At 34.2% G+C, this 27,752-nt stretch overlaps 1 protein-coding gene across 1 annotated transcript in view; it reads left to right on the top strand.

The window, feature by feature from the left end:
* The window catches only part of LOC128994028 (hamartin), a 61,271-nt gene that overhangs the window by 20,122 nt on the left and 13,397 nt on the right, over window positions 1-27,752 (top strand). The window contains exons 7-9 of the mRNA XM_054418229.1: window positions 11,833-11,906; window positions 12,324-12,448; window positions 13,193-13,323. Of these exons, the coding sequence (XP_054274204.1) occupies window positions 11,833-11,906; window positions 12,324-12,448; window positions 13,193-13,323 (330 nt within the window). The remainder of the gene's footprint in view (window positions 1-11,832; window positions 11,907-12,323; window positions 12,449-13,192; window positions 13,324-27,752) is intronic.

Raw genomic sequence — 27,752 nt, forward strand, 5'->3', positions numbered from 1 at the left:
TACTCTGTTTATATTTAATACTTAATTTCATTAAGCTACAGATCTTGTGGGCTGTTCTACAAATAAAATAAACGTTCACTTGTTTATAACAAATTAATTTATTAATACAAAAAGGAAAAGTTCAATTGGTTAGAGAGTATTAAACATTCATTTGGGCGAATCTTAAATCTTCAAGATAGTTCTTTAGATCAACTAGCCTAACTTATAATAAGTTATGTAATATGGCCTAATTAATTTTTAAATCTTATCTGGTGTAGTAGTGTAGTAATGAGATGAACGTAGCCGGACGAGGTCTAATCCTGGATTCGGTTGTCAGCACTCCTGCGACTGCGTAGGTTAGGTTTAGCCACGGCGTCGTCTCCGTTCGTTGACAAGGATCTGCCATCGCCATTTTCCCACCATGATGCGAAGACCGGCATTTTGCTATTCACAGTCACCCGCTTCACCAACTTGACTTTAAGTCTATTTCGTTCTGATAAGTTAACGGTTATAGATATCCGGGTCACTTCACTTTAACATTAAGGTAGTTATGACACGGTGGTAGGAACAAATGATGTCTTTATGTTTTAAGAAATATGGACTAAAACCAAAACACGTCCTTCCGCTACGGTATCTCCTCGCTGAAGCTCTCTAGCCTCGTACCCGGAGCCCGGAGCATCTGCTTTCTGATTGGTTCCGAAGTCAAGCGCGCACGCGTATTGATTTTCCGAATACTGACGGATTCACACAAAGTTGTCCTACCATTGAATCCATTCTATAATGTTTAGCTTTAATATACAAATTTAATTATTTATTTACTAACCGATATAATCGACCCGTCACAGATACCCCCTAGATTTTTTTTAACAAATTTTGTCTACGAATATTTTTTTTTTTTTTAAATCTACTTCCTCCAAAGGCTGTTCATCTCATTTTACAATTTTTTTTATTTTTTTTTTTTTATCACTACCTATCTTAAAAATGTATCAAACTCTAACACATATTTCAATTACCATTTCAAAATAAACTTACAACTCATTTCATTCATTACGAAGAGCTTTCAATTACCTTAAACAATAACCATATTAACATTATCAAAACAAAGAAAACTTCTTACCTATATTGGCAAAACAACACAACATATTTATCAAACCTGAAATTATTCAATACAATACACACAATAATTGCAATTTATGCAATGAACACAAAGTCTGAATTTTATGAGTTAAATTGCAATTTACTTAATGAAATTGTTCCATTTTTCTAAATAAATTGTGATTGGCAATTACTCTAATTTAAAACACCCTCTAAATATATGATTAAACACCACTCAATATTATCATGCTAGTGTCCATTGGAGTCCTTTCTCACTTTCACTTTGATAACAGCAGTGCATCATATTTAATGTCCTATGTTCTATTGCACCTTATGAGTCATAAACATATCCTAAATACGATAGAGGCCCTAGGATTCGTGTGGTATACTCCTACCTATTACTAAATATTATTCAAAACCTTTTTGCTATTATGGTTTAACAAAACCAAAACAATTTTAACACACCAACAATGAATTAACATACAAAATCCTAAGATTATGTGACCAAGTGGTAAAACATTTTTTTTTTTTTTTTTTTGTTAAGACATATAATTACCAAATCTGTCAAAAAATGAAATTCATCATCAAGTACCATTGCTCAGTTCCTAAACCATTACTTCTGTTATTTTGACTCAAATCTCCCATTTCTACTACTAAATTATTCCTCCCAAGATACTCCGATCCGCAATGTCCCACTATTATCCATTCTATTAAACTGTCCATGCATGTTTAATTTATTCTCAGATAAATACTTCAAACTTTTACTGGGAATCCTGTCTTATAATTTTCCTATATCACTCATCACTGGATAGACAAATATGATATCTTCCTGACAACTAATGCGGCTTTAACTTGCCTACTATTTTTCAATAAATCTTAAAATCGCATTACATTATAAGTACCAATAATTTGCTGGATAGGAAATCTCTCAGTATCTTACAATCTTAAAATCAAAAAATCTTCAAAACAGAATAGTATCATCCCATCACCTATACAATTTTCATATTTTGCTGAAATACACTACTTAAAACTAACATCAATTTCCATAAATGAAATCATCATTCGTGAAAACAATACTTAATATTATCGTTTAAATAGCAATATGGATTAACTACTTTATATCAACAAATTCCTAAATCTCAGCTTGTTGTCAAAGACCCATGAGTTGACTTAGTAATGATAACCGTTGCTTATTCCATACCACTATTGTAATCTAATGAATCATCCATATGGTCAGTCTACTCCCATAGGCTCGTGCACCTTGTTCCGTTTTGTTTAAGGGTACAAACAGTAGGGGTCTGCGGGTCCCCGATTTTTTCGGGTCGGGTCGGGCCAGCGGAAGGCCCGAGAGACCGGGTCGGGTCAGAGATTTGTTCGGGCCAAGATCGAGTCGGGCCAAAAAAAATAATTATTAGGCTATTTTTAAAGTTATAATAAGTAATTTTCAAAGAAACACTCTTATATACATTATTACAGAGGAATTAAAATGTTAAAATTAGAATTAAATATTAAGTTTGCTCACGTTTAAGAACAAAGACACAACAGAGCAATTATTGCCTTACTGTCACTAGCCAGAGCCAGACGTCTACTGACAAAACAAAAGCCGTGACGCAACAGTGCAAAGAAAACGAAGTCAAAAGAAAGACTATTTATCCAGAGGTACCAGTTTAATTATTTATTGTTTATTCCATACCTAGTTTAAATTATATTTTAGTATTTTATTTACATAATAAATTATAAACAAAAGAAATATCTGATATAGTGTACAGATCTGTATCTTGTTCTTTTATTTTCCTATTGTCCTTTTTGTCATTCAGTAACAAAACAAAACAACACTTCTGATCGTCTGGTTCGGCATTTTATGGTCACCATTTAATTTTTTTTTTAAAGTATCAAGTATCAACAAGTCTACAAAGAGGTTAGGCCTAAATATTTTATAATTTTATGAAAGTTTTCATCAGTAAAATTATTTTTTTCTTAAGTTAGATTGAGTTTCAAAAAAGATATTTCTAAGATCCAATACAATATTTACAAGACACAAACTACCATGAATTAATTTCTTTGGAAATTATCTGTAACAGTTTTATATTTTTGAATAAAGAAAATATATCTTTTTGTCTCTACTTCCTTGTTTTGTTACTTGTATTTTGTCAGCAATTGGAACAACCGGGTGGTGTAATAGGGGCGGGGGAGGGGGAGGGTCTATGACCTTGAGTGTCCCCGGGCCTGGCTCGGGTTGTGTAAGATGTGAGGGGAGGGGAGGGGGAGGGTCTGTAACCTTGAGTGTCCCCGGGCCCGGCTGTGAGAGTGATTCATGGTTTTTGTTTACATTCTACTACCCTTCCTTCCGAGAAAAAGACCCTACAGTTTCAAAAACATTGACTTACAGTATAAAAACATTGAGTTGTGTTGCTAATTAGGGCACTATAATGTCTCTGCTGTCTGCTTATGTTGCCAAATTAGCATTTAACTTTCTTTTCTCTTGATTTAATATAATTTTCTATATATTAAGAGTTCCTTTTCGGGTACCTAATAATTGTGATATTGTTTGACTTGAGTTTATGGATTTTTAATTCTTTTCATGTATTAGCTAAAATCAGTTGTTTTAGGATTTTAATCTCTTGCAATACCTATAACTGTGCCTATAACTGTGTATCTATAACTGTGTATGACATGATATGCAATTTTTACAGTCTTTACTATAACTATACCATAAACAATGTATGTGTGTTATTTATTGTTTTAGAGTTTTATAGTAAATTAGTTTACACAATATCTTTTCTTCAATGAGTTCTCCACTTGTCATGTTGCTTAGTCTAATACTATTTTAGGCCCTATAAAAAATAATTCCTATGTAAAGCTGTAGGCCTACTGATGCCAATAATAGATAATTCTTTATTTATGATGATGTAACTAATAAATGCTATTGTAAGTGTGAGGTTTTTGTACTTAGGAGGTTAGAAGGCAGGGAATGAATGATTCATATTGCATGGTGGAAACATAGAATTTTTATTTTCTTCTTGCTTGCAGTCTTGAAGCCAGTCCACAGGCCCTAAACTTGTGATAAGGTTAATTGATTTGTTTATGATCCATTTATATTAAGTTCCATTACAAACTTGTTGTAATATAGCTGTTTAGATATTTCAACAGTTATGAAAATGGGAAAGAATGGCTTGATAAAAATAATTATTTTCTTCTTTCTTGCAGTTGAGGCAACTCCTAAGCTGTAAATAAGTTATGAACATGAAATAATATACATAAATACAATCTTTTTCTATATGTTATTTTCAAGTAATATTATAAACACAGATAGGAGTTAAAAAAAGAAAAAAAATCCGGTAATTAATCATTTTTGGCCCGACCCGATTTTGGCCCGAAACGCGAGGACCAAAATTATCGGCCCGACCCGACCCGACCCGAACCAAAAAAGTCTGACCCGCAGACCCCTAACAAACAGACAGTAACTCACAAACAAAAACCCAATTTGATCTAATTACACTTAACTTCACTCCATGAACTTCTTTAATTGCCTTATATTATATGTTCCCTTAATTTGATTTGATTCAATATCTTTCAAAACATATGCATTTTCAAATTTTATTTGAACAACCTCATATGGGCCTTCATATAATTGAAAGAACTTTTTAATCTTTTTCCCCAACTTATCAGATAAACAATGTGTTTTAATCAATACCTTTTGCCCAATTTCATATTTCATACCTACTACTTTTTTATCAAACTTAACTTTTCGTTGCAGTAACTTTTTCTTTGTTTTATCTCTAACTATCCTTACCAGCTTTTCATAATTTAGCTGACTATTAGGGAAATTCACTAATCGCTTGAACATGTTTTCAGGCCTTACTCCATACATTAGTGTATAGGGAGTTTGCTCGGTTATGCTACTAACTGACACGTTTAGACAATCTTCAACATATTGTAAATACTCAGTCCATTTTGTATGTTTTTCATAACAATAGGCCCTACACATCCGATTTATTTCTTTATTGTATCTTTCTACTGGGTTACTTTGTGGATTATAAACAGATGAATGAATGTATTTTATTTTCAATTTATCTAGGCCCTCATACCATTTGTTTGATGTAAATTGACTACCGTTATCACTCAATATACATTCAATTTTTCCTACTGTGTTACTAAAATGTTCAACCTTTTTAATTATGGTTACTGCATTAGCTGACCTTATTGCATAAAGCTTTACAAATTTACTAAAAATATCAACCATTGACAAAATGTATTTTGCCCCAAACTTCCCAGCCGGTAATTCGCCTATTAAATCAACGCTTACTAGTTCAAGTAATCGATCAACCGATATTGACTGTATACTACCTTCATTGTGTTTATTGCTGTGTTTTGTCTTTTGGCACAAAACACATTTTTTTAACTGTTCTTTGATTACTTTTTCCATATTATTAAACACACAAAACTCTCTTAATGTTAAATAAATTTTATGACCACCGAAATGACCGTACTTTCTTTGAGCAAAATCGATTATGCTATTTACCTTACTTTGCGGAATGCAAATTCTCCATAGTTCATCGTCATCCTTAGAGTTTTTGAACAATAAACCATTGTAAAGTTTGAATACCCTATTCAACTTATCTTTCTCTATTTCGTCGTTATCAGATTCTAGTATTTCAATGATTTTACCATATTTGTCATCACTCATTTGACTTTCCTTCAGATTACATATGATTTTCTTTACTTCACTCTCTTTAAAACCCAAGTTTAATTTACCTTTTAGTATCTTTACCACATTCTTATCTTTGTCTTCTAAACCATCTTCCTTTACTCGAGAGAGAATATCACACACTACATTTTCCTTACCGGGTATGTATTGAATTTCTAAATTGAATTCTTGCAATACTAATACCCATCGTAACAGCCTACCATGAGTTAATTTACAGTTGGACAAAAATGTTAAGGCCTTATGATCAGTTCTTACGACAATTCTATAATGTCCTATTAGATATGCCCTAAACTTGTTGCACGCAAAAATTAAAGCTAACAATTCCTTCTCGGTGATCGAATAAGCCTTTTCAGTTTCCAATAATTTCCGACTTGCAAACATTATTACTTTATCATTACCCTGATCATCCTGCTGGTATAATACACATGCAATCGCACTGTCAGATGCATCCGTCCCTATGAAATATTCTTTCTGAAAATCTGGGTGATTTAACATAACTGACTTAAGAAATTCTTTTTTCAAAACATCAAAGTTTTCAGACTCTACTTTACCCCATTTCCACCTATTTTTTCCGTTCAGCAAATGACTAAATTTGTTGGTTAACTCAGAATATTTATAATGAAAGCACCTGTAATAATTCATAAGTCCTAGTACTGACTGTAATTCTTTTACATTCCGAGGATCTTTTAATTCCAAAATTTTACTTATTTTCTCCGGATCCATAGTTATACCTTCTGATGAAATGATGTATCCTAGAAAGTTGATTTCAGACTGAAAAAACTTACATTTATTTAACTTTACTGTGGCTCCGAATTCTGCTAATCTACCAAGGACGAATTTAATGTGTTCTATGTGTTCGTCTAGTGTTTTGGAAAAAATCAATATATCATCAACGTATGTAGTCATAAAAGAATCAAAATCACCTTTAAATATGTGCAACATTGCTTTGATAAAAGTAGTAGACGAGGTTTTCAAACCAAAAGGTAAGCGCTGATAACAGTAATTAGCCCCATTAAAGGTAAATGCCACATATTTTCTAGATTCTTTATTTAAAGCCACCTGCAAAAATCCCTGTGTCAAATCAATTGAGCTTAAGTATTTAGTTCCCGAAAATCTTTGTAAAATGGTCTCAATTTTCTCAGTTCTTTCACAGTCATTAATTATGTACTTATTTATTCCACGGCTGTCTAAACAAACTCGAGTCGAACCATCTTTCTTTGTTACTGCAACCAAACTATTGCTATAGGGACTATTTGTTCTTTCAATTATTTGATTTTCTAGTAAACTCTCTATTTCCTTTTGTACATCTTGTCTTTTATGATATGGAATCGGATATGACTTTCCTACAAACGGATTATCTTGTGTTAAATTAATCTTAGCTTCAAATCCTTTAATTAAACCTGGCTTATCTGAAAATACTTTACTATTATCATTCAAAACCTCAGCCAACTTTCTTATACTCTCACTAGACATTTGAGGATTGCTCATCTGTACATCAGTAATAATTTCACTGATTCCATTATTGGTATCGACGCCTACTTTTAGTATTTTCGTTTCATTATCGAGATTCTTACTGTTATTTTGAGAATCAATGACTCTATTCATTGCCAGTTCGATTTGTTCATTGCTATTTACTGTATTCAAGAAATTTGAATATATCACTTTAATCCCACAAATACATCCATTCTCTTTACCCCTACTTAACTTTACTTTTGTTTTTTCATTGCCATTATTTAAAATCATACAGTTACTTTCAAAATCAATGATCGCCTTGAACTTTTCAAAAAAATCACAGCCCATAATTAATATGGTAGGTATGCCCCTGACAATAAAGCATGGAATGTCAAAGACTGAGTCATTTAATCTACAGGGTAAGTATATTTGTTTATTTACTTTCTTTGATTTAACTCCCGTTATCCCTTGTACGGAAACATTTGTCACTGGTAACTCCGGTATTTCTATATGACTATTTGTTTTTAACATGTCATACATATCTTCTGACATAATAGTTGCTTGTGAATCAGAATCCACTATACTTTTTACCCTAACCTCACCTATCATTATTTCTAGTTCCAGCAAGGCTGTCCCAACCTGATTTGATACAGGGTTATTATAACTGTTTTCATCTAAGAGCTCTTCTCTTAGCTCAGGACCCCCCACTAATTGATTTTGTTCACTAGGCTTTTTTATTTGACATGTGAAAGAACTACTAGCCATTATTTTCCTCTGTGTTTCAATAAATTTTGTACAACGGTCATATATTAGTTTTAAGCCCTTTTCATTTAAGTGAACCATATCAGGGTATATTTTATTCTTAATTTTAATTTCCTTCTCATATAAATCTATGCATATCTCATTATTTGTCATAAGTAGGTCATTAATTGGAAGGAATTTTGTCTTCATTTTTCTATCAAAAGATTTTAAGTGTTCATTAATCTCATTAACCTGACGGATATGATCCCTACCTTGATTTATAAGCCTAGGCACAACTGGTACTTCTATAACTAACACATTTTTCTTTAGTTCATATAGCTTACCCAATAATACGTCATATAATGAACAAATGGTCTTAACATCATCCCCATTTAATAAATTATTCACACCTATCCAGGTGATTACATTGCTGTTAAGTTCATTAGGATTTTCTTCAATTAGCTTAATGAGGTCTTGTATTTTATTCCCCCCAACACAAAAATTAATACAATTCTTATCATTATGCGAGCGCATAACACGGTTATTTAAGATTTGGTGACCTAACCTAACCCCATAACTATCTGATAATAATTGAAATCCTATAACATTTGGATCAAAACTGTTATGCCCTGATTTAGCTCTACCTTGTTATTCAAACCCTCTACTACTACCCTCATTTCCGCTTTGTGTGTATCAAACATTTCCCTGATTGTACGGAATTCAGTTCTAATTTCGTCTTTGAACCCTTGACTTTCAGACTTAAGGTCAAAAAACATTTTCGTAATCAACTTAGCTAAATCATCTTTATCATCATCTCTACTCTCTACCGGTTTGTTCAATATTGCAACTCCACCCCCTCCTCCAAAATTACTGTTCAATGGTACTGATTTTGACTGTTCTGGTTTACACTTAAAATCAGTTTCATGGTCTTTATTTACCTTTAACAAGTCATCCATATTCTCTACATCATCACAATGTTCTATGTTTGCAATATTTACCTCTTGGCTTACATTAAAGGAATCTAAACTTTCTTTACTATTGTCAATCATATTTTCATTAGATATAGGTCTAGTCATTAGGCCTATTTGACTCAAAGGAACACCATCCTCTGATTCCGAACTACTCATTTTTACCACAGAATCCTTAACAAATAGCCTAGCCTAATTAACTTATTTTTAAACTACATTTTACAATTAAAGTTAGGCCTAAAAATGACATAGCCTATCTCAGGTTGTAAGTTCTTTTTATTAATTTAATCAATTAAATTAACAGCCCACTCGTTGGACGCCATTTTGTGTCGTTTATTTCTTGTTTGTTTGTTTACCTTTTCAAAAGGTATGTTTTGTCTTACTTTCAATTTAAATGTCAATATTTTATTTACTCTATTTAATACTTAATTTCATTAAGCTACAGATCTTGTGGGCTGTTCTACAAATAAAATAAACGTTCACTTGTTTGTAACAAATTAATTTATTAATACAAAAAGGAAAAGTTCAATTGGTTAGAGAATATTAAACATTCATTTGGGCGAATCTTAAATCTTCAAGATAGTTCTTTAGATCAACTAGCCTAACTTATAATAAGTTATGTAATATGGCCTAATTAATTTTTAAATCTTATCTGGTGTAGTAGTGTAGTAATGAGATGAACGTAGCCGGACGAGGTCTAATCCTGGACTCGGTTGTCAGCACTCCTGCGACTGCGTAGGTTAGGTTTAGCCACGGCGTCGTCTCCGTTCGTTGACAAGGATCTGCCATCGCCATTTTCCCACTATGATGCGAAGACCGGCATTTTGCTATTCACAGTCACCCGCTTCACCAACTTGACTTTAAGTCTATTTCGTTCTGATAAGTTAACGGTTATAGATATCCGGGTCACTTCACTTTAACATTAAGGTAGTTATGACACGGTGGTAGGAACAAATGATGTCTTTACGTTTTAAGAAATATGGACTAAAACCAAAACACGTCCTTCCGCTACGGTATCTCCTCGCTGAAGCTCTCTAGCCTCGTACCCGGAGCCCGGAGCATCTGCTTTCTGATTGGTTCCGAAGTTAAGCGCGCACGCGTATTGATTTTCCGAATACTGACGGATTCACACAAAGTTGTCCTACCATTGAATCCATTCTATAATGTTTAGCTTTAATATACAAATTTAATTATTTATTTACTAACCGATATAATCGACCCGTCACACTGACTATGCTAGTTTTAGCAGTTTTTCGGACATTGTCAATAATTTGTATAAATTCACAAGACAATAAACACATTTCATTTCATTTCATTTCATTTCATTCAACTGCATTTTTCCAGAAGCATTTTCACTACAATGCTGTGTAACTCTTCAATAACCTTCCTTTCCCATTACAGGCTGAACAGGATGTGGGTAAATTTAGAAGGGAGTTAAAAGTCTATCCTGATAGATAATGCAGTATACAGCGTCCGTGAAAACTGGTAGACTTAACTTGAAAACACTAGTTGAATTAACTTGTGGTTAATGCTTGTAAATAAGTTGTTTTCACAGTAAGATAAACAAGATGTTTAATCAATTAAGTATTAATTTGACTTGGCTAATGCAATTGTTGATCTGGCCTAATAAATGACTTATTGACTTATTATTATTAACAAAACAGAAAGTCTAGACTAGTAAACTACTGCTACCGTAGTTTCATAGGCTAATGCAACTGTACATGATGTTTCAAAACAGAAAAATGTGGATAAAAACATTAATAACTCATAAAACAGCATTAAGTCATAGTACTTAAGTCTTAAAGACAACAGTTGTAAAATAAGATAAAGATAACAATGACGTAAAACACCACTTATTATTTCTCTTTGTTCTTCTATTCTTTCTTTGGATTCTCTTCATCGACACATTCAACAAGTTGTCATGGTTACTCAACCACAAACTGGTGTGACATAGCACGCGCACAACAGATAGATGTGTAAAGAGCAGACAGTCAGTGCAAGCAGATAGCTTGATCTTGGAGCTCTTGATTGATATTTCTTTGTCTTGCTTCCATTAAATTTTTGTAAAATGAACTGGGATGTTTCAAAAACAATAATGGGGGAACCTACTGTATATAAAAATGGTCAGAATTAGTTGTATATACATACAGTGAATTTCAATATTAGACTGAAAAAACACAATTTATAAAATGTTCTTGGTATTTTTTTAAGTTATGTAACATAGTTTAAGAGGCATCAATTGACCATGGTTTATCTATCGCCTGTTTGATCTGCCCCCGGTTCATCGAGGTTCTACTGTAGGCCTATATTTGAGTGTGTAAAAACACTAGTTATGCTGGTATTTGAATCTACTCTTACTTACTCTTACCTACTCCCATGGCCATACCCTAGAAAGGTTTTGGCCTCGCCAACGATTGCTCGCCATCTTTTCCGATCATATGCCTCATCTACATCCGCTCCTGCTCTTTCGATAACTATCCTCACGTTGTCCCACCATCTTCTTTTAGGCCTTCCAGGTGGTCTTCTCCTGTTCGGCTGACCTTCTCCAACTTCCTTCCTATATCTCTTCTCAAGACATGTTCAGCCCATCATAGTCATCTAACTCTTGAATCTGCTGTAATATCACAAAATTTAAATCTACTTTTAAATCGTAAATATCATGATTTAAATCTACACAACAGTAAAATATGTGTTAACTTATTTCATTATCATGCCTACTCCTAAGTTTGTATTATTGCAGTTCTATGCAACAAATGGATGTAACAGATTAAAGTTGTTTAAATTAATTACACCTTCTTGTATGCTTGTGTTGAAGTATTGCTTTTAAGGAGCTTTCTTGGTACTTTGGTATTATTTATGCAATTATTGAACTATTCTATTATTTTTCAGCCTATGCTGGACAATGTAAAATTGCATCCTTCACTAGTAATGCCATACAAAGAACCTGAAACCACTCCTGCAAGGTATAGTATTTTATATATATCAATAACAAACAGATTGTAGCAATAACATTTTTTATTTAGTTTGTTACTAATGTTTAAAAACTTACTAATAATGTATACCAAGTGTACACCTATTTTACTTGCACATTAATCAAAATTCATGTTTCTGGCCCTGGACTATTTTTAAAGGCAGAAACAGGTATTACTTTACTTCCTTCAAATAGTCCATCTTTTTGTTTGAAAACGCTGCCTTAAAAAATTTGCCAGAGGTAAACAAAAATCTGTTACTCATAAGTTTAGAAATTATCACAATACCATTTATGTTTTCAAAGATTTCTAGTCTATGTAAGAACATTCTTTGTATTGCATGAGCCCTTGATAATTTTCTCAGATAAGCTAGCTGGGCATTATTCCTTTCTTAAAAAGATCTTGTGTCAGGTGGCGTAAGTTGGAGCCCCACGACGTGATAGTTGAGTGTGCCAAGTATGCCATTGGAGGAGAGATAGAGCGGCCGAGAGATGATGGTGGTTCTAGGATTAGCCTTGACTTCTCACAAACTCTCGGTAAAAGGAAAAACCCCTCCAAATTTGTTACCATATATCTATGTGATTGGGATAAACTATTATAAGCGAAGTTAGTTTTTTCACATTATGATGACCTATAAATGACAGAAGCCCACAAGGTTCTGGTCTGGGTCCCTCTTTTTTATTATTCTCTAAAATTACTCATCCTCTTCCATTTCATGCACTACCTTGGTTGTCAGTGTTATATTACCAATAATTTAGCCCATATTATTGAAAGGATATAGTTTGAATTTGAAGTGGGGCCAAACAGTTAGTTCTGATCAAATATAATTAGCTTTTTATCGAAATAAAACCAAATAAGTGCTTTTCTTAGTTAAATTTATAATAAATAAGACAGATAAAATAAGCACAAAGGTTGATATTTTGGGCTTTACCCTAAACACCAAGTGAATCCAATGGTAATGTTTTAAAGATATGTTAGATTGGTGAAAACTAGTTACCTGCTTAAGAAATTGAATGTGAAAAACATTGCCAATTATTTTAACTGAAAATGCTCTTTTTAGTTTTACTTCTTTTAAACTAGCATTGTTCATTATTTATTTCATAACAGTTCTCTCAAATTCAAATTAGATTTTTTGGGGTCCAAATTAATTTAAAATTTTAGGATTTGCTTGTTAGTGGAAAATAGAATTAGAAAGTTAGTTTACCTCGCTACTTTTATTTTGATCAGCCCAACTTTGATATAACAAGCAACATTGGCTACATATGAGCTAATGTTTGTAGAACACAAGTATGCTGGTCGTAGTGGTAGTGGACTTACAGAGAAAGATCCATGGAGTCCGACGTCATTCTGCGGAATGTCTACTCCGCCTGAGTCTGCTCCCACCTCTATACCTCACACTCCGATAGCACAGGTAAGACCAGGAATCACTTAAAGTTATTGACATATTTTTAGGGATGGTTGGGATTGAATTATTAGTTAGTTCAACCAGGCATTTACACCAACAGATAGATCACTGCATTTTGTTTAAAAAATGAAGGGCTTTAAGACCTGAATGGATACTTGTAATGTGTACCTATTAAAATTAGGGGTCTGCGGTACAGAAAATTTAAGGTCGGTACGGTTCGGTACGGTACAATATTTTGTACCTCGGTTCTCGGTACAAAATCGGTACGGTACGCGGCTACCCGTATTTTTGCGGTTTTCTTCTCAGAACTGTATCCAAACCATTATTTTTAACTTTAATACATAGACATTACTATGAAAATGGATAGTATCCTACATTCATGGTTTTCTAACAACAATTACTGTACCACATATTATTAAAACAAAACCTTTTACTACTACGAGGATTGTGTCAAGAAAAATCACAGTTGAGATAAAGGCTTTACCTATTTTACTCTGAGATACTTTGAATAGCCATGATAAAGTAGTTTAAAAATAGGATAAGAGTTTTTATGAATAAACATGTTTGAAACATTTATTGACAAGATAATTTCACAAAACTGGTAAATTATTTCCAACCAACCCAATGTCTAGTTGTTTTTTTTATTTTATTTTAAAAACATATTAAAGCATTCAGTAGAAGACAGTGTAGTTTTGCCAGCTATTCACAGCAGATGACAATGAAAAACTGGAGGTTATGATGAAGTAATGGCAAAGACCATTTTTTTTTATCAACTTCAAAACTAGTTAAGTTATAAGATGGATACAATTCTTGCAAAGTTTTTTTCTGAAACTAAAATTTGGATTATCACAGAGTAAGATTTGATGTTGGGCAATTAGACTTTATAACTGTGTAAAAGGTGTGTATCCCTGAATTTATAAATTGCATTCTACACATATTCACTGCCAAACATAATTCAGTAGAACCTTGATGAACCGAGAATTACACTAGCCTAGACATAACTTCATTACCCCAAGTAAAATACCAAGATAATCTTTATAATTGTATTTGAATCGTATAATCTTAGTTTGTTAAAAATGGATTGTATGTTCAACAATAATTGCAGTCCATTATTGTTAAGCAGTATGGTCCCAAATTATTGTTTTTGATTTTGAAACATCACAGTTCATTTGACAAAATTATAATTGAAGCAGCCCAATGTCAAGTCACGCGCGCTTGTGCAATAGTTTGTTTACAAGCTTTCTCCAGGCCACGGGGGAGGGGAGGGGAGGGTCTGATAAGCCGTCTATTGTTCACCCCCAAGAAGGTCCGACCCTCATTAGTGCCGCTCGGCTACACTCAAGTGTTTTACCCCCTGCTGTGCGCTATGTCATAAAAGCTGATAACGGTGATAAGGGAAACCCAAGAAATAGAAGAACAAAGAGAAAGAATAATGACGTTGTTATCTTTATTCCCTTTTTACAATTTCCGTTATTTTTTGTTATCTTTATGTAAGATTTTATGATTTTGTTTTATAGGTTTATAAAATAATTCTTTTTAACTACGGGAATATCAATTTATAATTTATCAACGTGCTTCTCTTCTGAAACAGCAATACCGGATGCATAATAAAGGTCAATGGCCTAAAATATCACGATTGTGCAATATTGTATTTTGATGTTGAAATTAAAATCACGACAAAAGTTTGTATATATCCATGGTCGTCAATAGAAAGATAAAATATCCATAACAAATATTTAATTTATAAAATAAGATTGTAGATTTGTTACAAGTTTAATATGTAGCCATAAAAAGTTTTATGGCAGTAGGCAATGGCCAGCGGCAAATTCAATATTCACGAAAATACTGATTAAGTTAGAGATAACATTTAACAGTCATCATAAAACTATTATTTTTATGATAAAACAGAATTGGGGAAAGTCGTAAAGAAATAAAAGTGATAAAACTCAACAGTTCTTGGAAGTACTTCAATACAACAATTATTGTCGTGATAAAATATTAATGGATTTGGGACTGCTAATGGGTTTTTTATTGCATCATCACGCTAGTAATAAATTATGAAGATCGTAAACAAACATCTGATAAGACTTTTATGTGCTCGGAACCAACTGCCGTTGACTACAATAGTAAACTGAAAGTAATTTATTATTATAATAGGCTGTACCGAACCGAATTTGTACCGTGTAAAATGCTGTACCGAACCGATGACGGTAATTAAGCTTGTACCGTACCGTACCGACTTTTTCGGTGCACCGCAGACCCCTAATTAAAATGGGTAGGAAAAACTATCTTGAACATCCCTTGCAACCGTGGAGTATATCAAGAATGAAGAATTTATTACAACAAATTACAAAAAGAACATTTTGTATAGTTGAGTTCAATATGAGAGCAACTTAACGTCGTCATCGTCACCCACCATATCCTCATTGTCTACTGCAATTGTGATTATTGTCACTCGCGGTAGTCTCGGTGTGGTGAATTTACTGACAATTAAATGAAACAAATCCCATCCGTGAACCTCCCGAATCAAATGTAATTCAGTTCCGATGATCAAGGATTTATTTTTTCTAAAAAATGTCTTTAAATTTCAGGACCCGTCCATTCCTACTCATTTTAGCGAATTTCCCATATAGGGAATAAGCTATTACTATCATGGAATAGCTTATAAGCTATCATGGTAAGACCTGGACGCGGGACCGATTTTTTTTTTCGTTTCGAGGTCCCTAGAGGCCAAAAAACCATCCGTTCAAATTCATATATATATTTATATAATTATATATATATTTATATAATTTTATATATATATACTTTTGTGCCCACCCGGTTTGGCAGTCACCGCGCTGGTAATTTACTCGGTGTGGCAGTCACCCGCCCGAAAGCCAGTCAGCTCTCCCAAAAGCCAGTCAGGTATGGCTTCCCGTGCACTTTATACGTTTGAAAACAGCTTAACCGGTGCTGCTGCCTGTGTCGGTAAGCGTAACTGCAATACCAATGCGGAGGGAGACTGTCTCATCGTGTGTTCTATCGTGGAGTAGTGTAGCCAGTACGGCACCCTCCTCGCCTACTTTGTAACGGTAACACCCAGCGGTCGGTAACCTTCGTTTACTCCTTGTTACTATTGATATTGGGATAGTGATTAACTACGTGTTAATGTTTAAACATGTTCATATTCCAAATAAAGATGATGCACCTCTAATAAGGAACTACGAATATTAATTAATTATAAATGGTTGAATCTTAAAAACCTACCCGGTCATCATCCCATATTTTAAGTTTTTTTTATTAACCTTCAGTAGAAATTTTAGTCAATATCTCCTTTATTGACGTACAATCAGTGTGTCCACGGACCGGGAAGATCGGGAATTATACGGATTTTCTTTATCTCGGGAAACATACGTGAATCTTCTCCGAGATACGGAAACTGTTTATTTACGCTATTGCGTAACGCGAAGGAGGAACTATTACATGTGGCAACGATATTATTCTATCTGATAAGAATAACCACGAAACTACACTCGATAGATAAAATATGTTTATAATAATTTTAATTTTACAAACAAACCATTACAGGAATTCTATTTTGGGACGGATGAAAGATAAGGAAGCAACAAAAAGTGGTCACGAGTGCAAATACGGGGGGGGGGGGGTACACCATGACAAACGCCAGAAACGATTATTTGTTTACTTCTCAGATTCCTTATCAAATCTCTCTCTCTCTTTCTCTCCCTCCCTCTCTCTCACTCCCCCCTCTCTATCTCTAACGATGTACAGTTTGTGGACTTTACTATTTAAGTTTCCCTGCAATTATTTCAGTTCAATCCTATACCTATCCTTATGGTTTCCTTTCTATTGTTTTTTTTTTTTTCTATAAATAGTAAAGCTGGCTAAACAATGTTTTTATTTTGTTTTCTTGAAACCAAACACTCTTTACCATCCGGTATTCTGCAGAGTAAAATGTTTAACACTGTGTTTATAAAAATTGAACGGCCTCACAATTTCGTGTTTTATTTTTTTTAGTAATAGTAACTTGGAGATTTATATATACCAATATGTGCTGCAAGCTGTAATGAATGCTTCTGTTTAATATCAAAATAAGTTAAGAATTAATTTTTGATAATACATCGGTCATTGAATACCAACCATAATGTGATGGAGTTGTGGCTTAAACTTGCAAATACATTAGAACCTCGCTCAACTGGGATCGGATCAACATGATGCCTATATATTATATTACCTCAGAAATCCCAAGAAAATGTTTTATGAATTGTGTTTTTCAGTCTAATATTTCGATATGAACTATATATCTATTTACGGCAATTTTTATCTGCAGTAGGTTCCCCATTATTGAAACATTACAGTTCATTTGACAAAAATAAGATGGAAGCAAAACGGAGAAATATCGATCAGTAGCTTCAAGGTCAAGCTATACGCTCGCATCTACAGACTGACAATCTTGCACTGACACTGACATACTGACAATCGTCTGCTCCTGTCTGCTGTCACAACACTACAACATTTTGTGGTTGGGTCGTTGGGTAATTAGTAACCATGACCACTTGTGGATGGAGAGAAACCAAAGAAAGAATAGAACAAAGAGAAATAATAAGAGGGGTTTTACATCATTGTTATCTTTATCTTATTTTTATCACTGGTGTTATTACCAGAAAGACTTTAGTACAGTACTATGATTTTATAGTGTTTTATGAGTTACGGTATTTAATATTTTTATCACCATACTTCTGTTCTGAAACATCATGTAGTAGTAGCCTATGATGACTACGGTATCAGTAGTCTACTAGTCTAGATTTCCTTTTGTTTTGTTCTTTACGTGTTTATTGCTGTACAGTAAGCAAGTTTTGTTTTGTTTGAGTAAGCACACGGTGTAGTTTTTATTACTGAACCAAGGTTAATGACATAACATATCATGGTTGCGCAATACCTATTGTATTTTGACTATGTAAAATGCAAATTTATAATCACGTTAACGTCCATTTTTACAGAGTGTCCCGGAACGTCCATTTTTACAGAGTGTCCCGGAACGGCATTGTTCCTGAGTAAGCACACATCTAAATATCATATTTAAATTTTCCAGAAGTCCGTAGTTACTCACATAGCTAAAGATTTTTGGGCCTAAATCATTTGAAACCTGCACATAACATATTTTTGGTCGAGTTTTCGACCACTGGACGACCACTAGTTAAATATAATTGTATTACAACAATCTTTAGCCTATAGTAAGCAATATAAGCTTGAATCGGACTTATCTGCCTTCAGCTAATCCATCATATGATAGTACGTTAGAGAGTATGCCCATGCTGAAGTTTTACTTATACTTGAAGAATGACTTAATTTAGTACCAAGAAATAAATCACACCTCTTTCATACACTGTACTATGCTGTTTTAATGCTTTGTAGCGGACATATTTTGATCCAGTGGCAGGTGTTTGGTGTTTTGAATACGAATACTGAGTGGCTCGTTTTAAGATCGTATCATTACGAATCGTATCATTTTAAGATTGTCTTACACGAGAAATGCATTTTCCATTTTTAAATTTCTCAGGTAAATATTTTATGAAATAACATTATTGCATTGTTTGACAATGATATTGTACTTAGGGACTTAAATAAAATTCAGGAGGTCAGTTATCAAACATAGAATAGCCTTTAAATAACGTTAAGTATTACTAATTTACGTTAATCAAAACCAGTAGTCAATAATTTAGGTTTGTTGCACTAGATTTAGACACTTTACTTTATTTTGGTAAATTTTAATTACGTTACTGATCAAAAACGCAAACTGCGGACTTGCATTTGCTATTTTATATTCAGGTCGGATTCATTTAAAACTAAACAAATACGAACTCATTCGTGGTCCAAAAATCCCCCTCTTCCAAGTAAGGCTATAACGGCACATTAAAAAACGAGAAAGTTGAAATTCTCAGAACTCATCTGAATGTTCGTCTACCTCTTGGCGCATCCCTTGCAGTGATTCTTCAATGGTGTCAGACTCCGACCAGCTTGTCGTGTGTCGAGTGCTCGAAACTGTGCAAATTTGACTAGTAGAGTAGCAGTCATCTTCTATAGAAATAAAATTACAGTTTTGTCTGTCCATTGCGTAGAATCATGCAGTTTGTTGGGTTATTTTTACGTTTCATAGCCTAAGAAAGCCGAAACGAGTATCATCTCAATTTCTGTCTGTCTGTCTTTCTGTCATTCTGTATGTACCGACAAAATGTAAATTTACACTGCCTACTCCGAGAAAACTAGATTACAGTATGCTATAGTATAAACATCTACCATATCCATAATAATGTTCTACCGCTGCATCTAAACAGCAGAAAAAAGTAAATCACCAAAGATTCGCACAATACGACAAATTATTTATAAATAAAAAACAAAAGCATAACTGTAAACAATCCTATTTTGTCACTTCCAATTGTGTATCAAAGGTTTTTGTTGCGGCTTGGTTCAAATTAGCTGTTGTCGTAAATGAAAAAAATATAATAGTGCTGCACTCTATTGGTAAACCCTATAAATCCTTAATGCTGTTGAATATCATAGAACCAACTTGTGTAATTGAAACAGCAGGTAAAATTCTTTAATTGATTTCAAATATGAATACTGATAAGGTTAACATGGGAATTCCCAGGGCCACTTGGGTGGAGCCCGAAAGGACCTTTGAGATAATCTGGAATGTGAGCTATCTTCATATCGAATTAATGCGTAATTGAACTTCAAACAAACAAGCACACAAACTTTCACTTTTATAATATTAGTAAGATTAGTAAGATAAGATGTATTAATTAAATATTGATTACTAGCTGTGTGCCCGTTCTACGCACGGGGATCTTATAGTGATCAGTTGAAACCTTCCTATATAAAGAACAGCTGATGGTTTGCATATTTTCAGATATACTGGCCAAACTATTATATAGAAACAAATACAGTATCTGACAGTTTCAAGTAAAAAAAAATGCGTAATAGATCTATGTGGGGTACACTTTTATATCTGATGGCACAAACAACTAAATGATTATTCGACTGTTTAATTCGATATATCGTTTGGTTAGTTAGGTTAGGTTAACCTTACCTAACTAACCAAACGACATAAAGTCAAAATACTATATCTCAACCTCGCCATTAAACATTCAGGTTAGAAATGTCACTATCAAAGGTGCTCTTTTCCTGTCTGTACGGAACACTGAGTAATATGCGCTACCAACTTATAAATAATTGTTTAGGCCTACGAACCCAAGAGATGGGCAATTGGTATATTGGCTCTATGGTCCAGCGAGCAACACATAGCGTTGAGAAGACACATTGGAAAAGCGATTTGAGCATAATCCGTAAACCTCTGTTACAATCACCCACTGCAGTTGTCACTTTACACTTTACACAACCACCATTGAAGTGCCGTCAGTGAGTTGAAACCTTTTATGTAAGCTATTGGTTACGCTTATGTAAAAAAATTAAGTTTCCCAGCCATAGAACACTGATTCAAGGTCTTTTCCCCGGTTATTAAAACTAAATAAAAATGTTATACACAAAATAGCTCTGTTTTTATTTACGGTTACCCTACACATTATTGCACTTGCGTTTAATTAAATCCGTTATGTAAGGAAAAACTGTTTAAACCAACTTGGTTTGGATTTGCTTTTGAAACGTGATCGGAAATGATTGCAGTATTTGTAAACAACATTCAATGTAAACATATCAGTGACAGCTAGAGAAAAATAATCTTGATCCGAGCAGCCGTTCGCTATTTCATAGATGATTATGTGATAAACATTGTGAGAAAACTTGACAAAAATCGCACAAAATTGGGTTTTTAAACGTCCGTAAGTTTTTTTACAAAGTAGTGAGGCCATATTTTAATAGCTTAAGACACTTTCGCCAATCCAGTGAATACATTAAAACGATTCGGATCTTTACTCTCGTTTTTCAGAAGAAGGCCGCGTAAAATGGCTTTTAGGCCGTGACAGTCGGAAGACAGACAACAACGGAATTGAGATAATAATTGATGATTGAGATAATAACGGAATAATTGAGATGAGACTTGTTTTGGATTCTTGAATGTATAAAAGGTAAAAATAACCTAAAAATTGATGATTCTGAGCAATGTACAGACAAAACTCTAATTTTATTTATATAGATTAGTACCTGTGGTGATTTTCATTAGAAATTTATTGAAGTAAATAAACAACAAAGCTACAAACCATCCGACCAGTGTTTTTATTTAAAAAGTACGTAGGCCTATTTGATTGGCTTTGTTTTCTGACCTAAAATATCTATTTCCTGATCTACTTTTAGTTCCTGGTTTCAAAACATAATTTGGCAAAACAGTTATTTATTTATTAAACAACTTGTTCGGAAAATAACTTCGAAACATTGGAGCACAATTTTAATCATAAAAAATTTTGAATTCTAATAAACCTAGCTGCCGCACCCGTGTTTTACATCGGATAGGATTTTGAAGAGAAAAAGTTTGATACACGTCACATATTTCAAATCCCACTCCAAACACGTCATGTTAATACGTTTACTTCCTTAAATTAAGAAAGTCACAATCTCCAATTAACAGGCTCGTAGCAAAAATTAAAAGTTTCACAATTCGAATTGTTTCTACCTTTTGGACCGTAAAATCAAAGCACTGCATTTACAGCTAAATTCATTTAACATTCTGTTATCTACATTCTTCAAAAATGTAAACATTGTGAAACTTTGGAATCCCATAGGGCGTAACTCAAAGAAAACACGTTAAAAGTAATCGATATATGTGTTAACCAGGTACAGGGCTACCTCTTGAATTTATATAGATAATAAATCGAAAAATAAAGAAAATATAAGTTGATTGATTATTGTCTCTTATAAAAGGATAAACAATCAAGGAACATAATTTTATTAAGTAACCACACATCACTGAGTCTATATCTTCATTCTTTCTTGTAAATATCGATTTGATTGTGGCTATATAAAATAGGGAAGTAAGATTTCACTGTACAACGAGCTCAGTAAGCTAAACCAGCCGAACCTTCAAACATCCAGTGGCTCGCTAGTCGCTACCCCAGGTCGGTCGGTAGCCGGGTAGCCCATCAATGGAACCCGTTAGGCTCGCCCCTACCTCTCGTCACAAGAGAGACAAGAATTTTGCCTTGTTCCACGCGCCTTCGATTGTTTGAGGCGGGAAAACTATCTATGTGCTACGGCCCGCGCAAAAAGGATATTGTTTTCGTATTAGTTGGCCTTTGTCCAAGATGACCGTGACCGTTAGCTTTTATGGACTCCCTTAGAGAATAACTCAAAACTACTAAGAACATTTCTAATCCCACAGTATACTAGCTATTAAATTATAATCATCACTTTGGTGTTTGAAAAAATATTTTTGGAAGATAATTTTGCAGCTATTTGAAATTATCCAAGATGGCCGCTTGCCTCCAAGGACTCAACAATAGGCCTACTTGTGCTACTATAAAGCAATAACTTCCCACCTTGCGCTTGCGAATTAGCTCGTTACATATTTGTATCCACAGTTGGCAGGACGACCATTATAAGACGACCAAAGATTACATTGGCATTTAGGTATTTAATCTGTAGAATAGTAATTCTTTGTTAAGTAATCTGGAAGACAACTAATTAAAATGAAGTGCGAAAGATTGGTTATGAGAGTGCTCAATGCATAATCCGGTATTATGAAGCATAATCCGTTTGTTTGAGGTGCGTATTTTCAAGCTTGTAGAAGAAATAGTACAAAGTAGAAGGGCAGGGGTGAAATTCTTTCTACTATTCAGTTGTGGTCTGAGCGCCGATGAGGAAGGACCTCTTATCTCGTCGTTCCAACCTTATCTGAACGCGTGCCTAGTCCTGCTCAGTGCCTACATTACCGTCTGTTTTAGGTTATGTAAGACTTTGCAACACATGTTATTTATTTAATTATTTATCTCGTTTTTCATTTCTGTGAGTCAGCATGAGTGGCAAATGCGGAAAGTGCGACGTCTTATGTTCGTCCGGTGAGACTACCGCCAAGTGTACCGCATGCAAGTCGACGTTCCACGCCACGTGTGTGCGCGGCTTTACTAAAACTAAGACTCGTTCGTGGAAGTGCGAAGGGTGCAGTGAAGAAGCCTCGTCAGTGTCATCCCTCGACAAAGACTCAAGTGAAGATAAGTCATGGTTTCTCAGTGCCCTAGATGACCTAAAAACTAAAATCAATTCTAACACAGACGAAAGGGTATCAGCTCTTCAACAACAGCTGTCTGAGTTTAAAATTCAGTTAGACACCATAGTCCGGCGTACAGACTCCGTGGAGACGTCTCAACAGCATCTGGAAGAGAGATGTACCAAGTTTGAAGAGGAAAACGTGCGACTTCGTGACGAGCTCCGGACGACGCGCATGCAACTCGCTGACATCGAGCAGTACTCCCGTGTCAACAACCTCGAGATCACCGGCATTCCTGTAACTGCGGAAGAAGACATTTACACCTGTCTAGAGATGCTAGCCAATGTCATCGGCGTTACATACAGGAGGGCGTTCATCTCCATTGCTCATCGGCTTCGTTTGTTCTCGGATAAACTCGACCACCCTCCCATCATCGTACAATTCACCTCGAGAACAGCGAAGGACGCCTGGCTGTCAGCGGCGAGGCGTAAGAAGACCATCGAGACCAGGGAGATCGCCGCAAACCTTCGTCCAGGGAAGGTGTACGTCAACGAGCACCTGACACCTCTCAACAAAACCATCCTGGGACGGGCCAGACGTCTGAAAAAGGCAGGGAAACTGCACTACGCGGGATTCGTCAATGGCAAGATCCTCGTCAAGCTGTCCGAGGAAGCAGCCGCCATCCGGATCCAGCAGAAGGCAGACTTGGATAAATACGATGATGTTAACAGTAATTAGGTAAAACTACCATTTTTTTCATAATTTATTTTAGGCATGCATAAAATATACTACAAATCTACTACAAAATAAAAATTTATAATATTTTAATTTTATGATAAACTTATATGTTGTATTCAGTTTGTTTCTTTCTATGGTTAAAGCTAAAGTAGTTTCATTTTTATCAAAATATTTATTGATCTCAGTTCAGTTAGCTTTGCTCTTTGAATTTAAATTTAGAATCACTATTTTAATGTTTCATTTAATCAAGGTCGTTGTTATTGTTATGTTTATGTCTTTCACATTTTTTTTTTAAAGCATGATTATTGCAACATAAATATGTTTCATTATTCATTAACTTTTATTTATTATTTGCAAGTGTTGACTTATTTTTTTATTTATTTTTTTTTTTTTTACCAGCCTTTATCACTACTATTGAGAGAAAAACTAATTATCTAGTACTCTAAAGATCATGTGTTGAACAATTGCATGGAGTTTAATAAGTGAAATATTTCATTAAATTATTTGTTACCTCAGTTCAATCTTTGTAATAGCATGTTTCTTTGCATGTAAAATTAGTAGAATTATTTATTCAGTATTTAATTGAGATGCAAGGGATGCAAGAAAAGTCCATTAGTTATTTTATAATATTTATTACACCAAAATACCATTAATTTAATTTAAGCTATTCAATAACAATTTTATTTATTTAGTTCCAAAAGAAATTTATGTATTTAAGTGTTCTGAGGTAAAGCAATCCTAATAGTAAACTTTTCGTGTATTAACTCATATTATATCTAATTCAAGTAATTTTCGATGATTAGATTTGTATGGTTTGATTAATAATTGCATAATTTCATTTTATGTATGTAAATATTAATTTATTATTTAAGTTATCAGGATAGGCACGGGCAGGGGGGCCTATGCGGGACGATGATTGGCAACATAGATGAAAATACACCTTTTGAATACGATTCTTGCTTGGAGCTGGATAATGTTTTTGAAAGCGAAATTTTTTTTAATGAACCCCCAATAAATAGTAGTCTTAAAATATTTCACACGAACATCAGAAGTTTCTCAAAAAATTTTGACAATTTATCAGTGTATTTACAGTCTTTGAATGCTAATCTAGATATCATCGTCTTATCAGAGTGTTGGTTGAGCGGGGGGGAGGTGGGTCACATGGACGGGTTTGACTGTACAATGACAGATACACAAAACAACAAAAATGACGGAGTCATTGTTTTCATCAACAAACAACTGTCTGCTACCGTAACACAAGTAAACATCAACAGAGTTTTTGGTATTTCTTTGGAATTCAGTCTTTTTAATAAAACATTCAATCTGTTAGCTGTTTATAGGACTTTTGATTGTGAAATTGATCATTTTATATCTGGTTTGGAATGCTATTATAATCGCATAAGTAAAGATACTAACTGTATCTTTTTGGGTGATATTAACATCGACTTACACAAAACTGATGCAATAACGGATCTTTACTTAAACACTTTACTAGGCGCTGGACTAGTCCAGTGCATCGACAAGCCGACCAGAGTGACACACAACACATCTACTTGTATTGACCACATTTTTGTCCGTTTCCAAGATATGAGACGAGTCAAATCTGCTGTCATACACTCTCATATCACTGACCATTACAGCACTGCTCTTACAATCACTAACACCATTCATACACCTACAGGAACTGAAACTCAGTCACAGAACCAATTTCGTACTTACATTGATCACGCTACATTAACTGAACATATTACAAAAACAGACTGGAGTCCAATCATGAGCAATCACGAGGTTAATCAGTGCACAGCATGTTTTTGTTCGACACTGAGTAACTGCATCAAAGCCTCAACTAAAACAATCAAACATCACTCTACAAGATTTAAAAAAATAAAGCCTTGGATTACCGTAGATCTCATAAAATTAATTCGAAAACGAGACAAGCTAAGTAAAAAGATCAAAACCCAACCGTTTAATTTATTACTACTAGATAGATTCAGGGCCCTGCGCCTATCTTTAAATCAAAACATAAAAATTGCAAAGAAAAATTATTATAGGGGTAAAATTTCAGAATCTAACAGGGATCCAAAATTATTTTGGGGCATAGTTAGTGAAATATCAGGCAGGAATTGCACTAAGGACCATTTCCCATTTGAAAAAGTTTTACCTGGTTCTTCGAATAATGCGAACATTAAGATTAAAATAGCAAACGATTTCAATAACTTTTTTACATCAGTAGGTTCTAAATTGGCCAACTCAATAAATTCAGCTGGGGCTCCAGTCGTAAACGACGCTGACTTCTCACTTGACACGAATTTTACATTCAACACGGTCACACACGCTGACATAGAACGTTACGTCCAGGGTCTGCGCGGAGGGTCTGCGCCGGGCCATGATGGTATCTCGGCCTTTGTTCTTAAAGAAAACATCCACTCTCTATGTGCTCCTCTTCTGCACATTGTCAATATTAGCCTGACATCTGGTATATTCCCAAACGAGCTTAAATTGGCCAAGATCATTCCATTGCACAAATCTAATGATTTCACAGACATGAATAACTATCGTCCGATTTCTTTGTTAAGTGTAATTGCTAAGCTTTTAGAGAAAATTGCCAAAGACCAACTTGTTTTTTACCTCCACCAGTGCAATATTTTAAGTGAAAATCAGTATGGTTTCAGGAGTGACAAAAACATATCTGATGCTTTATTTGATATTAATAAATACATTAACGAGGCAATTTATGGCAACAAACGAAGCATGTTAATTTTCTTAGACTTGAAAAAAGCTTTTGACTCAGTGGACAGAAGTAGGTTGTTGCGTAAACTTGAGCTTGTCGGGGTGCGTGGCACCTCGCTCGCTTGGTTCAGCAGCTACCTCTCTGATAGGCTGCAAACTGTCGCACTTGGTGAAGTGGCAAGCGATGTATTGCCAGTGGAGTATGGTGTAGTCCAGGGTTCGACCCTTGGTCCTGTTTTATTCCTCATTTATATTAATAATATTTCTAAAATTCAAACAGAAGGGAAATTAACATTATTTGCTGATGATACTCTAATATTTGTAACCGGAGCATCCTGGGAGGAGGTTAAAAACAAGGCAGAATCAGACCTCTGTTTACTAAAAAAATGGCTTGATCAAAATGTATTGTCCCTTAATATATCTAAAACAAAATTTATGCCAATTTCATTACGCAAGATAACCGAATACAAACTTGATAACCTAACTATTCATGTCTGTGGAAATCATTTCAATAACTCTTGTTTTTGTAGCAAAATTGAAAAAGTTGATTCATACAAATATTGTATTGTTTTTTATTCAAAGATGAAATGGTCGGAACATGTTGAATACCTAAAAAATAAATTACGTAAATATATTTATGCATTTAGGCAACTTAGTGATATTCTCGAAGAGCAAGAAATTAAAATAGCATACTTTGCATATGTTCAATCATTGTTGTCTTTTGGAATTATTGCTTTTGGTGGTGCTTACAAAACTATCTTGCAACCTGTTTTTGTAGTGCAGAAAACAATACTTAAAGTTGCTTTTAAAA

Source organism: Macrosteles quadrilineatus, unplaced genomic scaffold (assembly GCF_028750875.1).
Source record: "Macrosteles quadrilineatus isolate MER2022 unplaced genomic scaffold, UCM_ALF_1.0 Scaffold_5__1_contigs__length_97177068, whole genome shotgun sequence".
NCBI classification, from domain to species: domain Eukaryota; kingdom Metazoa; phylum Arthropoda; class Insecta; order Hemiptera; family Cicadellidae; genus Macrosteles; species Macrosteles quadrilineatus.